This window comes from Acomys minous, assembly GCF_964271855.1.
Source record: "Acomys minous genome assembly, chromosome: 15".
Lineage (NCBI taxonomy): Eukaryota > Metazoa > Chordata > Mammalia > Rodentia > Muridae > Acomys > Acomys minous.
In genome coordinates, this window is record NC_140497.1 from 82,455,818 (window position 1) to 82,471,588 (window position 15,771).

The 15,771-nt window shown below is 46.3% G+C and overlaps 1 protein-coding gene across 1 annotated transcript; it reads right to left on the reverse strand.

The window, feature by feature from the left end:
- Nucleotides 1–231: 231 nt before the first annotated feature.
- On the reverse strand, nt 232–10,861 carry YEATS4 (YEATS domain containing 4). The gene is made up of 7 exons (XM_084760679.1): nt 10,597–10,861; nt 7,676–7,795; nt 5,973–6,039; nt 5,781–5,875; nt 2,752–2,844; nt 2,427–2,514; nt 232–916 (listed from the first exon to the last, which is right to left on the reverse strand). The coding sequence occupies exons 1-7, from the start codon at nt 10,645–10,647 to the stop codon at nt 747–749; spliced, it is 684 nt and encodes a 227-aa protein (XP_084616805.1). The 5' UTR covers nt 10,648–10,861; the 3' UTR covers nt 232–746.
- Between the last annotated feature and the right edge of the window lie 4,910 nt (nt 10,862–15,771).

A 15,771-nucleotide genomic window follows, 5' to 3' on the forward strand; every position in this document is an offset into this window, starting at 1 on the left:
TCTCATATGTATTATTGCCAGGCCATTTCTATGAATCGCTGTAGTAGACCCAGGTGTCAGGAGAAGTGTTCCCATGAGCCCTACCCTAAGCGTGGATCTGCGGAAAGATGGCAGCTCTGGGGAGGAGGAGCCAATTCTCTTTAAGGCCATGTCGAGCCTCCACTCCCAGAGGCATATGGGGAGCACACACTGGAGTTAATGGGTTAAACTAAAAATAAATTCACTGTATGATAGTCTCAAAAAGTAACAAATATTTATTTAAAAATACCAGGTGGGACAGTAATTAGGAAAGCCACAAGAGGCAGACTCAGGGGCAATAGGCTCTAGTTACTGAATACTCACCAGACACATCCCAGGCAGAAGAGGTAGGATGGGGCAGATAAAACCTGAACCACCCAGTACACACTCTAATCACTAATGCTAATTAGTGCAGAAGTACACTGTCTGCACAAGTTCGGCTTTACAACAGAATTTTGATGCCTGTCTGAAGGAAAATAAATTACACATATGGTACAATTAAAAAATGAAAAAGAAAAACACTTTACAGATTGTGCTTAACATCATGGAATGCCAGGCAGCGTCAGTTCTTAGAACAGAGATGTACGTCCCAGCAAGACTGCTTGAGCAGTGTGGGATGGTCCTCACTGCGGAGGACCTGTGGCCGGAAAACGCACATGCAGCTCCTCGCGGGACATCCAGGGTGCACCAGGCCCCTCCTGCAGAGCCCCTGCTTTCCGGCTGAGTTTCTATATGTCTTTCGTCTGATCGTCTTCTTCAAGCTTTCGGATTTCATTTTTTAAACAATTTATCGTTTCACGACTTGCTTTTAATCTCTCCTTAAGCTCTGCGATTTCGAAGCTTGTCTTTTTCTTGGCAGCTTCTAACTTTTCTCTGGTTTTCACTTCAAGTTCTGCAACTGAAGAAGAGCACTTGAGCTGAGCAATGCTTTCCTTCTACGTTAGGAAGCACCACACAGAAACAGACAGCATTGCCTTAGGCTGCTGCTTCCAGCATGAGACGCGGACAATCTGAGGTACAGAGCACTGGACGGGGATGTGGGGGTTGGAGGGAGGCTGGGAAGCCCACGTCCCCCAGGGAGGTGTGCTCTAGAGGATGACACCTCAGTCCCCAAGTCACAGTTAAGGTTTGAGACATCATTTCTCTGTTTGCTCTAGCTACATATTACTTTGGAGTAAGGGGCATACAAACCTAGTGAGCCAGTGAACCAGCCAAAATATTCTGAGCTAATGCATTGGTGCAATTTACATAGCACAATCACACCACCAAAGCACACCTCGAGTTTAAAAAACACAAAGCTGACTAAACTTGAAATCTAGCTCTACTAGCCATGACACTCTCAGCTCACATTTCCACAGTGACTTCCTCATTCTGATATAAGCCACAAAGGCACAGGCCTCACGCTATTTGTTGGGAAGACCGTGTGCACTTATGCGCATGTGTGTGGAGGCCAGAGACAAACATCAGGTGCTTTCTTTCCTCCATCATTCTTCACCTACTGTTCTGAGACAGGAGCCTCACTGGATCTGGAGCTCACCGACTGGCTGAGGACAGGGGCCACGGAGCCCAGTGATCTCCATCTCTGCAGCACCAGCTCTTGGCCACCATCTCCAGCTTTTTACAGAGGAGCTGGGGATCCAAACTCAGGGCCCTGTGCACACAAGTACCTCACCAACCAGACCACCTGCCCAGCCCACTCACAAGACCGAAGATGGCCGAACCAATATGCACAATGTGCACTTCATTAGCTATTATTATGATTATTCATGTTGACAAAATAATGTTATTATTTGAAAATATCTAGAGGTTGGTGATGTAGCTTGTGGTACAGTATGCTTGGTGACAAGCTGGATCTAATCCTCATCAATACAATAGCAAAAATAAAAAACCTTAGCTGGATACATTAAAAATTACCAAATAAGCATCTTCGTTACAAAATAAGATGCACCTACTTAAATATACTACTTGGCTACAAAGTATTGCTTGCAGCAAACACCGCCATCTTGTGGACGCCTTATGTAACTGCTGCTCACAAAGTACAGCAGCTCTCACAAACATCAGGGGGTAGGTACAGTGAAAGAACCTAACCTTGAAATCACAAAGACTTGAGTTCAAACATATCTTTCCTCCTTATTAGCTGGATGCAGTTATTTTAACTTGCCTCAATTTCTTCTACCACATGACAGTGGAAGGCAGGCATTTCCTAAGGGTCTATGAGGATTAAGAAGGAACTGAGGTTAAATCAAAACCATTACCTAAAAATTAGGGATGACTTTCCTTACTCAGCTCACTGTTGTCTCGCATGGTAATGCATGTCTTGTTTCTTCAACTCTTTAGAAATTTACTTTAAAAAATTAGCCACTATTCAAAGAATTCTTTCACCTCACAGAGTACGTGCAAACACTTACATTCTGTCTCGTGTTTATAGGCTCCTAATGTCAGCTGACGCGATGTTGTTAACAGTTGCTGCATCATTGCTGTAGGATCTTGAAATATCTTAAGGGATAAGACAAGAAAAAAAGGCCGAATAACTCCAAAAATCTCCAGCTTAAGTCTTTTAAAACTCACCGTAAGAGCGCACACGAATGCTCAGCACGAAAAGTATTTGTTGCTGAGCCTCAGGACCTGAGTTCAGCCCTGAGACTCAGAGAAAAGGAGAGAACCACCTCCCCAAAGCCGCACTCTGACACCCCCATAACTGTTTTTAAAAGCCCTCTCACTACAAAGTCTCACCATCTCATCGTAGAACTCGGAAACCACTGTCTTTTTCCCCAGCATTGCATTGGTGTCAGACTGGAACAACTTTAGTAAGTGATACAGAGTTACCTATAAAACAGAAACAGGTGTCACTGCAGCCAGTGGTTTGTCACTAGGAAACGTGCCTGCAGTCAGGAAGACCTTCCTCCCTTCCTTCCTGGATTTTAGAGACCTTCCAGGCTGGCTTCAAACTCACTCCACAGCAGAAGGTAGTCCTGGAACCTCTTACCTCCACTTCTCTTTTCTTTTCTTTTTGGTTTTTCCAGACAGGGTTTCTCCGTGTAGCCCTGGCTGTCTTGGAACTCTGTTTGTAGACCAGACTGGCCTGGAACTCACAGCGATCCACCTGCCTCTGCCTCCAAAGTGCTGTGATTAAAGGCCTACACCACCACACCTGGCCAAGAGCACCTTGTCTTTAAGCACAAGTGTACGGAGGCCACAGGACAAGCTCTGTGCTGCAGCACATGCACCATCACCCCATCAAGCTGTAAAAGTAACTTTATTCTCTTGACTCAATTGTCTGGGAGGCTCACTCCTCCTTCTATTAACCTAGGCCTATAACGTTTTCAGCCTCTGAGACTTACTGATTAATAAGCTCACCCTTTCTTGTTCTTACTGAGCTCTGGGCTGGCTGGTTCAACTCAGCTGTTCTGGCTCAAACTCTTCTCCCAGCTGATTTATTCAATCTGACTTCTCTCTTGGCCTGGAATTGCTCTGCTTGGCCTCAAACTAACTCGGCAATCTTCTGGCTTCTTATTTTCTGGCTCATTCCGTCTTCACCTGAGTTCTCTCTTTCTGCAACTCATCTCTCTATTCCTGTCCTGGTAAAAAACTGCCTCCTCTCTCTATAAAACTGCCTCTTAAGTAGCTTCCCTTTCCTCTCTCTTCTCCTGAGAGTTGGGTGTAACGTATTCTGTCAAATCTTCTGATTTGTCACCTTTTCTGGCACCTAATTAGACATAACCTTCAAACATGGGAGCTTTCTTCTACAAACTAACTTTACCTTTGTTTGATATTAAAGGCCCATACCACCAAACCTGGATCTAAGCTTTTCTTTAACTGACACTTGCTCTATACCAGGTTGCTCTTGAACTCAGGTCTGTTTGCCTTTGTCTCCTGGATTAAAGAAATGTTTGTATTCCAGCTGGATCACACAGATCTAGAAGATCTTTGGATGTGATCTCCTGCTAGAACAGCCACGTACTGAATTAACATTCCTCTATGCAAACAAAAGAGCTGGCAAAGGAGTACAGCTCACGGTGAATGTACAAACCAATTCAGGAGCAGAGGATTTCCCAAAAGGTTAGCTAAAGTCATTATAAGGAAGCAGGACTCTCCCAAACAATAAGAAATAGGACGCATACTCTGTAGAAGAAAATGAACAAATATCTGCCACTAAATGTAAACAAAGAGACTGAACTTACAGATGCCTGCCTTTTTGGGAGAGGACTTGGCCAATGGCAATATCCTACATTTTAAGGGCACTTTCCAGGCTCAATGGGGATGCACTGAGAGCTTGGATGGCGCTGGATTACAGCTCTGAAGGACAAGGTTTAACCACGAGCTACGAGCTCCAAGTGGGGATGTAGGGAAGGGAGAAGGCAATCCCCAGGAGATCAGTGAACAACAGGGACGGTCTTAGATGGGAGGAGGAACTGCCATGAGCAGGGAGCCACAGCTCCTGGGCCTCCAAATGCTACAAGCTCAGGACTGGCAGGTCTCGCCAACAAGAAGTCAGGCACAGTGGTGCGTGCCTGCCATCTTGGGGGCTGAGGCAAGAGGACTGCACTAAGTCTGAGAGTGATTATTAGGGCAGTTGGGGTATACAATGAGAACCTGTCGCAAAAACCCCAGACCAGCAAGCAGCTGGCACGATGGCCCAGTGGGTAAGGCACCTGCTGAGAAGCCTAGGGACCGGAGTTCGATCCCCAGCCCTACATGGCAGAAGGTGAGAAGCAGGTGTCGGAGAGCCGGCTCTGAATGAAGAGCACTTGCTCAGGCTCAGTGCCCAGCACATGGTGGTCCACAACCATTCACAGCTCAGTTCCAAAGGATCCAAAGTCCTCCTGTGACCTCCGCTGTGCATGTGGTGCTCATGCACACGCTCACAGGCAAACATCAGTACACACAACATAAATCATTTTAAAAATAAGAACCAATTCCTGAAAGGTATCCTAATGTCCACAAGTGCGCTGTGACACCAGCACACCACATACACAAATAAACATTTAAAAAAATGTTGTGGGGAGGGGAAAAAAAGCCAGGAGCAGTGGTGCACATCTGTAATCCCAGCACTCAGGGAGACCAAGGCAGGTCAAGGCCAGCCTGGTTTACAAAGTGAGTCCAGGACAGTCAAGGCTACACAGAGAGTCCCTGTCTCAAAAACAAAACAAAAACAAACAAACAAAAAGAAAAGGCCACTGGGTGGCCAGGCCTGCTGACCTTGCTTTTTTCCTGGTTACCAAGACAGAGATGGCATCAAAGGTGACATCATGGCAGACAATGAACAAGGCTTGTTGAGGCCTATAGCTACAGAGAGAGTGTTCTACACACCCAGAAGGGCCCACATCCCACTGGGCCTCGCAGACTCTGACTCCTGATCTAGTTGGCTGTAGGCAGTTAGAATTTTCAGACCTTTTGTTTGTTTTGTTTTGTTTTTTTTTACAGGGTCTTAACTCTGTGGCTGGCAAGGATTGAAGGCATTGACATTAATTAGCCTAAGCATATTCAACTTTGCTAGGACATTAACACGGCCCCACCCCAAGTCAACAGGACTCCGGAATCCTCTACCAGGGGCTTGTCTGAGCGCTGCACAGATCTATGGATGGCGGACTGATAAGAAAACTGAGATCCTATGTATCAAGAGAACCTTAACTTATGGCAAGATCACTAGACGTAAGTGTGCATAAAGATCGTCTGCACAAACAGCAGCTCATCAGCAAGTGGTCCGGGTGAACATTTATCACATAATCTCTTTTCTTCTTACAAAAGTTAATGCTACTCACTGGTCGTTCATTGGGGTCAATGAAAAATATTTTGATGATTATTTCAAATTCACCCCATCCTGTTTCAGTAATTTCATACGGAGGCTTAGTAACGACTAGAGAGGGAAGAAAAACAAAACAATTGTAAGTTACTGATTCTGCTCCTGTTCCCTGGCCCTTTATAATTTTGTATAATCAAGAACCCTACCATACCTCTTAAAGGATTGCCATAGCTTTCATGTAATTTAAACTGGATTTTCTTCACATATGCTGACATATCCTAAAACAGAGAGAAATTACAGAACATAATTAAAACAAAGCATGAGCTGGCTGCCCTGTGAGGCATGCCTGCAATCCCAGGTAGCCAAGAAGCTGACGGAGGAAGACTGAGTCTGAGGGCAGCCTGGACAACTTAGCTAACCCACTCCAGGATAAAGTGTTCAGAAGGCCAGGGACACAGTTCAGCAGTTATGCTTCGTTTCTTCTCCCAACACAGCAAACAAAATAAGCCAGTGAGTGTGGTGACATACACCTTAAATCCCAGCACTCGGGAGGCAGGAGCAGGAGGAGCTGTGTGAGGTCAGCCTCATCTACACAGCTGACTTTCATCCCAGACAGGACTACAAAGTGAGAACTTGTCACATCCAACAAACTGAACCACCCACCAAATCCAACCAACCAAGCAAAGACAATAAACAAACAAACAAACAACAACAACAAAAAAACCACTCCAAAATAATTAAGTCTGGGAAGTAACTAGGTAGAAAAGAAGAAGAGGAGGAGAAGTCAATCTTCAGAAACAATTTATCTGTGTACAGTGTATGTAAGGTAGAGGAATACATGCCTACATGGCCAGGGATCCATGTCAGGTGTATGTAAGGGAGAGGGATGCATGCTCACACGGCCAGGGGTCCATGTCAGGTGTATGTAAGGTAGAGGAATACATGCCCACATGGCCAGGGGTCCATGTCAGGTGTATGTAAGGGAGGGGGATGCATGCACACATGGCCAGGGGCCCATGTCAGGTGTATGTAAGGGAGGGAGATGAATGCACACACGGCCAGGGGTCCATGTCAGGTGTATGTAAGGGAGGGGGATGCATGCTCACATGGCCAGGGGTCCATGTCAGGTGTATGTAAGGGAGGGGGATGCATGCCCACACGGCCAGGGGTCCATGTCAGGTGTATGTAAGGGAGGGAGATGCATGCTCACACGGCCAGGGGTCCATGTCAGGTGACTTCCTCTATGGCTCTCCACCTTATTTGGGGGTACAGGGTCTTTCACATAACCTGGAGCTCACCAATTATGCAAGACTAGTTGACCAAGAAGCCCAGGGCTCATGTCCCCGTCCCCAGCCCAGCTCCAGTGATGAGATTACAGGCCCTCAGCCCCTCAGCCAACCTTCATTTGGGATGCTGGAGAGTTATCTCAGGTCCCCAGGCATGCACTGCCTGCACTTGCCTGGTTTAGCCATGTCACCAACCTCCTCCCTCAATTTTTAAAGACCCCCTATATGTATGTACATATCCATAAGTTCATGTTTGTGCAACTGTGTGGACATGTATGTGTGAATGTGGGTATGAGCATGTGCATGCAGGTGCCCAAGGAGGCCAGAGGCGCCAGATCCCCTGGAGGCAACCGCAGGCACTGTGAGCTGTCCTAGGTGGGTGCTGGGACAAAGTCAGGTCCAATGCAAGAGCAGTCATTACTTGCTCTTACCTGCTTTCTAGCCCCTTCCCCTATTTTAATCAGAAGACACTTTTGAAAACTGTCACCACTAACTCCATGGTATGCCTCAGGCAGAAGGAGGGGTGGGGGTTCTATAACGGGCCCCACTTCAGGCTCGGAAAGGTAATGTGCACAGTTTACAGTTCACTGTACTTCAAACAAGTTTCAGAAAAAAAACAAACGCCTACCTCATTTCGATACGGCTTTACGTACACTGTCCACTGGTGGGTGTGTCCATCTTCTTCTCTTTTCTTCCCAAAATACCGGGCAACGTTACCGTAAACTATTGGCTTAACGATGGTAACACCCTGAAAGAAGAGCACGTTTAAAATCAGTAAATATTTCACCATGCCCTGAATAAATAGCACGAGCAATAGCAACTCGCTTTAGGGGACGGCATCTGAACAGGGAGCTAGAACAGGGAGCTCCTCCAGCCAATCTCGCTCTCATCTGACATTAACACAATGCGCCCCGTGTGAGGGGCTGGAGCCAGCACAGCAGCTGCAGTTCCCAGTACCCGAGTGGCAGCTCACAGTGCGCCCTATGTGATGGTGCCAGAGACCAGCTCCAGCTTTAAGGGCTCAGGTCCTGAGACTGGGAAGGGACATCAGTGTGAAGTGAAGACACTGATCACCTGCTGACTTTCAAGCAAGTGGCCCTAACAGCTTGAGCTGTCTTTAAATAAAGACACAATCCTGCTCCCTTGAGCAGTGACATCAGGGGCTATTTTATTTAAAGAAAACATAGCATCAACACTACATAAGCCCCCTCATTATGAGAAGCCCAATAGTTTCCCTCCCTCCTTCTCCCCTCCCACTGGGTCAGTCACCCCCACCAACCATATTTTGCACTACAAAGCACAATTTCAGCAAGCCAAAAATAAATGTCAAGCCAGCTATGTAGACAGAGTCGTGCCCATGGTACCAAGGAATCTTTCCTGATAAGCACCTCCCACTTTCTGATACCATCTTTCTAAGAACCATATTTTAAGTCTCTTATCAAGCACAGCTTCTCCATTTTTCAAGTCTCCTTTGATCAGCCATGGCTTCCTCAGAACAGGTATACAGGAAGGACCCACTGTTCTCCACAACTGCCTCAGGCCTACTCAGTGTGGCTGCAGCTGTTTCTCTAGGGGCATGACTCTATGTTCTAAAATACCCAGGATTAATGGTCACATCTGGAGGATCAATAGAGACAGAGAGAGAGGAGACAGGGTCTCTCTGTGTAGCCCCGGCTGTCCTGGTAATCGATACGTAGGCTAGGCTGGCCTCAAACTCAGAGAGATTTGCCGGCCTCTGCCTCCCAAGTGCTGGGATTAAAGGCTGCCCGTCGAGGAGAGAAGGGTTTTATTCCTCAAAAGAGTATTGAGAAAAACATAGAATCATCCCCAGAGCTTTCAGTGTGTGGGGTTCCAGCCCTGCCAGTGACCAATAACGTGAAACTATATTGCAGTGAATAAAAACAGCATGGCAAAAGCAAGGCCAGCTGGTGGCACATGCAATCCAGGTAACAAGCATGAAGGCCACCATAATTCACCACTGGTCCTTGCTAGGTAGGAAGGGGCCTAAGAGCCTGGCCACAGTAGGGTCCGGACAGTGAAGCACGCATATGCCACTCCTTGCAGATGCTGCATGGCTACCACCAACATGTGCATTATTTTGTGTCTGCCTGCAGTACAGATTTACAGCAGTAGATCCTCGTCCTCCCATCACGTGGGTCCTGAGGCCTGAACTGAGGTCATCAGGCTTGGCGGCAAATGCCTTTACCGGCTGAGCTGCCTACGGCTCGAAAAATGGCCTGAAATGCTCTGCTCCAAACCACACTGCCAATCTGACTGGCATTGCTTATTGGGAAAGGCTTTTAAATTAGCCAGTGGCAGTTTATGAGAGAACTTCATTGTTATTATGTACGCTGCAGTTTGGATATGAAGCCCCCCCCCCCCAAAAAAAAGGCTTATTCTTGAAAGCCTGGTCCCTGGCTGGTGGCACTGAGAGGTGGCAGGGTCAGGAAGCACCAACCTCATCAATGAATTAGTACACTGATGGGCTCACAGCTGACCGGCCTAGTAGGAGGTGGGGCCACTTGGGCTGGGTCTCTCTCCAGGGTCTATCTTGTTCATGGCTCACCCAACCCGTCCTCAGCTACCATGGAGGAAAATCATTTGAGGACTGCAGGCCTAACTTTCTCAAGTTATCCTAGAGACTGAAAAGTACAACCTTCTAGGACCTAACATGTGCAAGTACAGAAACATTTTTCACATCAGCTCTTTGCTGTGTAATCGCTTCCTACCAGCCTAAAACCTTAGCTAAGCCCTTGGGCAAATGTATAGCTCTCTGAAGCCACTTAGAGTAACAGACGTTTACCTGGCTCTTCTGTCTCCTCTTGCATATCAAGACTTTTTAAGGTTTTTGAGTGTTTTACACATTTAGTGTCAAAACAGCTACCGATGCTATGACTAAGGTAATATAAAAATGACACTGATAAAGATTTTTTTTCTATGTAAAAATGATTTGAGGAAGAAGAAATCCTTTTTGTGATAAGCTCTATAAGTACGAGTAAAAGGGGCGCGGGGAGAGCATCAGGAAGCAGTTGACCCAGCATCAAAAATTAACCAGTGGATGTGGGAAGGCTGGAGGGGGTGAGCCGGAGAGATAGCACACTGGGCAAGTCTGCAGCCCAGAGACCCAGAGACTGCCACTAAGGATGTACCCACATGGTGACACCAGACAACCGACTCCTGCAAAGAGTCCTCTGCCCCCGCCGCCACCACCACCACCCTATTAATAATACATGTAAAATGCTAAAATAAACATGAGGGGATCGAGTGTCGCAACGTCCAACATTATGCTGAGACTCTGTGACAACGTTCTCTAAAGACGAAAGAAGCTAAGTGCTCTTTGATGACTTTATTAGCACGGGACCTTGGGAATGACGAGCCTGGGCGAATCTAACCAGGCACCACTGTTAAAAAATAACATCAGTAAAATCCAGAGGCTGTCCCAGACACCCTGGAACCTTTGTCTTTGGCGGGCTAGGAGGCGGTGACGGGGGGACTCGGGACCCAATGAGCGCCGAGCTTCCGCTCTGCGCGCCGCGCCTGCGCACTAACCTTCACTCTCCCGCCGGAGTCAGGCCCAAATTCCGCCATTCTCTTGAACATATTGTCCCAGGGAAGGAGCCGCGGCCGCCAGGGAAAGAGCTCAGGCCGGCGGGGTCGCCGTTCCCCTCACAGGCCCGCTCCTCCCGCGCGAGCCCGGGCCGAGGGGTTCAGGCTGGAGGAGGGCGAGTCACCTGGGCTCGCGGCGCCGAGCAGCCACCTCCTCCTCCTCCACACCCGCCGCGTCGGGGTCGGCCATTCAGCCCCGCGGTGGGAGAGCCGAGCGGAAGGGGGGGGGGGGACGGCGCCGCCCGCGCATGCGCAACAGCCTCAGGCGCACACCGCGCAAGCGCCGGGCTGCCCGCGTACCAGGGGAGAGCCAGTCCAGGAGTTGTAGGGAGAACCCCGACCAAGCAAAGTTTAAAACGATAGCAGAAATTTTAGGAAGCGTTCCATAAGTTAAGGGTAGGGAGTTTCCAAGGCACCACTAAGCACCCCAGCACCAAACTGATAAACGTTTGTAAATTTAGGGTAGAGATAATTCCCACACACTTCCCCAAGATAGACACTGGAATCAAAGCTTCCTGTTGGGGTGGGGGGGTGGGGGGGCATGGGGAGGTGAGGAGATTACTGCCAAGCCCGCAGACCCCCCAGGACCAATATGGTGGAACTAGAGAAATGACTCCTGTCCTCCACCCCCTCCTCATGGCTCAATCTGTTCTGCCAGCCATGCTCAGTCTGAACTCTTTCAGATGCCTCAGGCTGTTCTCTGCCTCATACCTACAACAAAAGCCTCCTAAACCAACCGTACTTAGGAGTGGCCATGTCCATATTTTCACTCACTATTCTCTTTCATCCCACTTCCCCACTTAAGAACCCTTCTTTCCACCAAGCTCCCCTTTCCCCCACCTCCTGCTTGAATGCCCCCTCTTAGTTCATGACCTACTGGGTTTAATTTGCATTTCTTGGCCTCCTGGAGCAAGAGTAACTCATCTGTGTCTACCTTACTTTGAAAAAAAACAAAACAAAACAAAACAGTCACCCTTTTCCCCTAACAGCCATTGACTGCCAATAGTCAATCCCTTAAGGAAGAGTGAGACCTATAGACTCTCATATCCATGATGAAATGTTAACATGCCAATCTCAGATCTTATGCAGATAACCACAGCTTCAGTAAGTGCATGGCTGCAATAGCCATGTCACGGCCAGAAGGTGCTGTTTTTGCTCCGTGTCTCCTCTCTCTGTCTCTTACATTCTTTATGCCCCTTCTTTCGCAATATTCCTTGAACCCTGGAAAGAGTGATACAACTGCCCCCATTTAGTGTTGCGCACCCTGCCATCTCTCATCCCCGGGCATTTTGGCTAGTTATGAGTTTCTGCATTAACCACTACTCATTGAGGTAAACTTCTCTGATGAAGGCTGGGCATACCACTCTATGGGAATAACCATGAGATTGAGAAGGAAATTTGACAGCATGGTCAGTCCATTTTTGCTAGCCTTTTAATATTTTTTTTTTACTTTATTTGTGTGTGTGTGCACATAGCATCAGTGGACTTCAGGGTGCACCTTGTGGAAGTCATCTCCTACAATGTGGGTTTTTTGAATCCAGTTCAAGTCATCAGGCTTGATAGCAAGTGCCTTTAATTTTGCCAGCCCTCCCCCCCCCCCCATATTTGGTAATCTTGGCTGTTTCTATAGTTGTCCTGCATTTTGGGCCAGTCCTGACAGTTCTTTGGTATGTCCAATCTGTATCTTAACTGTTATGCAAATGCCATTCCCCTGGCTTGATCACTGTTCATGTTCCTTATACCACAGGATATCCTGATATCCTTAGATGTTCTAAACTGAAACATTCTGTCCAGGAAGGAGACAGGAGGTCCCTGAGATCCAGGAAGTAAACAACTCACCGGTTCAAGAAGTTCTGAAACAAAGTTCACAAGGCCCCTCCCAGGTTAAAGAAGCAGTAAATGGTGATTCCAGGAAAAGAGGAAGCAGAGGTCCCTGGAGAAAGCCCACGTGCATCCTGTGGAATTGACTGCAGGAGTGTCTGTATCCTACTGAGCTGCTTGAGACTCACCCAGCAAATTCAAGGTTGTAGATGTTGTGAGCCATCGCCCATTCTAGCCTGGGCTTTTCAGTGGTGCAGCTGCCTTTGAGTGACCCCTCTCTCATACTCTTGTGACTAGCCCCAGTAAATTCATTACTTTGCCAAATTGGACTTTAGTGTAATTGTTGCTTTAACCTGAGGAGAACGCCAAGGTTTTTTGTTGTTGTTGTTGTGGTTGGTTGGTTGGTTTGGGGTTTGTTGCTTTTGTTTTGTTTTGTTTTTTGAGACAGAGGCTCTTGCTGGGTCTGGAACTCATCCTGTCAGATAGGATAGCACCTCCCTGGGACTGCAAAACTTTACTCGTTCCTGGCTGTTTCACATGGCTTTTGGAAAGCAATCTCAGGTTTTTATGCTTATGTAACAGACATGTTTACTGGGAAATCGCCTCAGCTCTTAAATGTGAGACATCTCAAAGTATCCTAAAATAAGTCTAGCAACACAAGTGTGAGATTCTGAGTTTATTACAGGATGGTTTTTTGCAAGGTGAAAGTAGTACCTTGTTTCGCTGAAGCCAAGAACTGCCAGTTTTTAGCTTTCAGATTGACACTGGCCTTCCAATGTCTGCCCTCAGCAGAGGGCAATAGGAGGGGAGCTTGAAGAGGTCTGTGCCACCCCATCCTCCAGCTCAGACAGGCTGCCCTGTGTAGCCTTGGCTACCCTGGAACTCACTCTGTAAACCAGGCTGGCCTTGAACTCACAGAGATCTGCCTGCCTCTGCCTCCCTGAGTGCTGGGATTAAAGGTGTGCGCCACCACCGCCCCACACAGTTTCCTGCTTTAATGATGTAAACATACTATACATTAATACTTTGTGAATGCTTCACAGGTTTGTTTTTTTAAATACTAGCTGCTTCGTTTCCGACGTCAGCCCGCAGCAACTCTAGAGGAAAAAAGGGTGAGGCAGGAAAGAGGCAGCACAGCAAATGCATCTTCAGTTTAGATTTAGAAAGTTTTGTTCTGTTATGTTCAATAGGCATGCCAAGCCATTTTTTCCATAGTCCATACATCTGTGGCTGTTGGAGGCACGCTGCTCTTTATTCTGTCTCTTTTATCATGGCACAAAGGACTCTTTGTCACTTAAAGAAGTCACCTGGAAGTTCTGGAGTTACTAACCAACATGATTGAACTTCTCTTTCTACTTCACCCTGAAGTAAAACATGCTTACGGTTTTTGACTCAGAATTTCTGCAATGAAAAATTTGCCCTAGAGACCTAATAGGGGACTAGAGAGATGGTGCAGCCATTAAGCGCGCCTGTTGCTCTTGCAGGGGACTGGGCTTGCGTACAAGCACCCACGTGGTGGCTCACAACCTGTAGCCGTCTATAGCTCCAGTCTCAGGGGACCTGTAGCCCTCTCCTGCCTTCCTTGAACACTAGGCACGCATGCAGTGCACACACATATGGGCAGGGAAAACATTTACACACGCAAAAAACAAAAACCCTAGGCTTAAAAAAAGAAATAATATGAAAAATGCCTAAATACACATGCAGGAATCGGTCCATAGCAATTTATAAAAGGGAAAATGGAAACAACCTAAGTGCTTAACTGCAACATTTGAATTAGTGAATGACAGAGCGAACATAGTGGAATTTTAGTCACACCTTAAACACACAATAATTTTGCATTAGTTGATATGGCACTAATTTTGAGTGGTGATATATATATACATATATATATATATATATATATATATATATATATATGAATTGAACTTTGTCAAGCACACATTAAGCATTTGTATGGGTATGATATAATTTTGTTTCTTTTTTTGTTTTTTTTTATACTTTTATTACACATGTATAAAACAAACTACATACAGCAGGGAGAACCATGTGACAATCATGAGAATAATGATTCTCATTATGTTCTATATATGTTACATTCATAGTGACTTGGCCATCTGCATTCGTCTCCTTTGAAGTAAGTGTTTTTCCTGTCTTGTTGGGTCTAGATTTCCGAATGAGATTCACTATCTATCCTATTTCAACTCTAATAGCTTAACTTCTTTATCTTTATCTAAAATGATCTTGTCCCCTAACCAACTAAGCTTGGTTGTAAAACTATACTATCTTGTCTTCAATGCCCCTCAGAGACTTGAGAAGGAATAAAACTTAAATTCCTGAGTGAACCAGCAGTGTGGATTAGCAGTTTCCAAAATGTACAAATTGACTTAGGACAGTTTACTGCCTGACCAGTCACTCAATACACTTTATAACATTGGAGCCTCATCTTCAGCTTTCTGGCCTAATATTTCTGCCAGACTTGTTCGCAGGGCAGGAACTACTGAGGACTTGCTTACCCTGACTTGGCAGAGTGCGGCCGTCGACTCTGCCTGCATCTAAGTTGCCCATTTTTAGGCAGATTCTGTTAGTGGCAGGACGAGGACATTTTGCCCAGTGGTTATTTTGCCACCTTTGAAGCCATGTCCATAAGGAGGCTCTTTGATGCTCATCATCTTCTTTGAGGTTGGCTGGGTGTCGTCAGGAGTTAACTTGTCTTGTTGTCAAAGAAATTTAGGATTGTGAGAACAACTTTAAATGCCATATTCTGTGTGTCTCTGAGGCTTTTGAAGACCTTATTCAACTATTTTACCTCATATATCGATAGAGTCATATTTATCTGTTAGACTTAGGATATATATTCTTGTGTTAAAATCTGCCAGTTATTTGACATGCCCATGTTTTGTATCAATATATTAAATTCTATAGCAATGACTTAGACGTAACCTTCATTATAAGTAGCAGTTAAGGCCTTGAGTTAAGGAGAAGGTTCAATCATCTAGCTTTTGTTCTATCCTCCCTCTATGTTCCTAAATCTCCCTTTCTTTCTTTTCAGCTCCCATCTCCTTGCCTACGTATGCAAGATAAAGGCAAAGAGAGACATTCCTGTGTTTCCCCTAATTTTTCCTCTGTATAGGACCAATAATGACTTATGACCACCTCCTGATGAGAATAAGCATTTTTAGATCAGGCAAACATACAGCAACCTATATAACCACCCCCCTCCCCTTTGAGAGAATGGGGCATCGTTCTCTTAAGGTTTCTTCAGGTTCAATTGGGGCACATAATACTTTGGAGTGG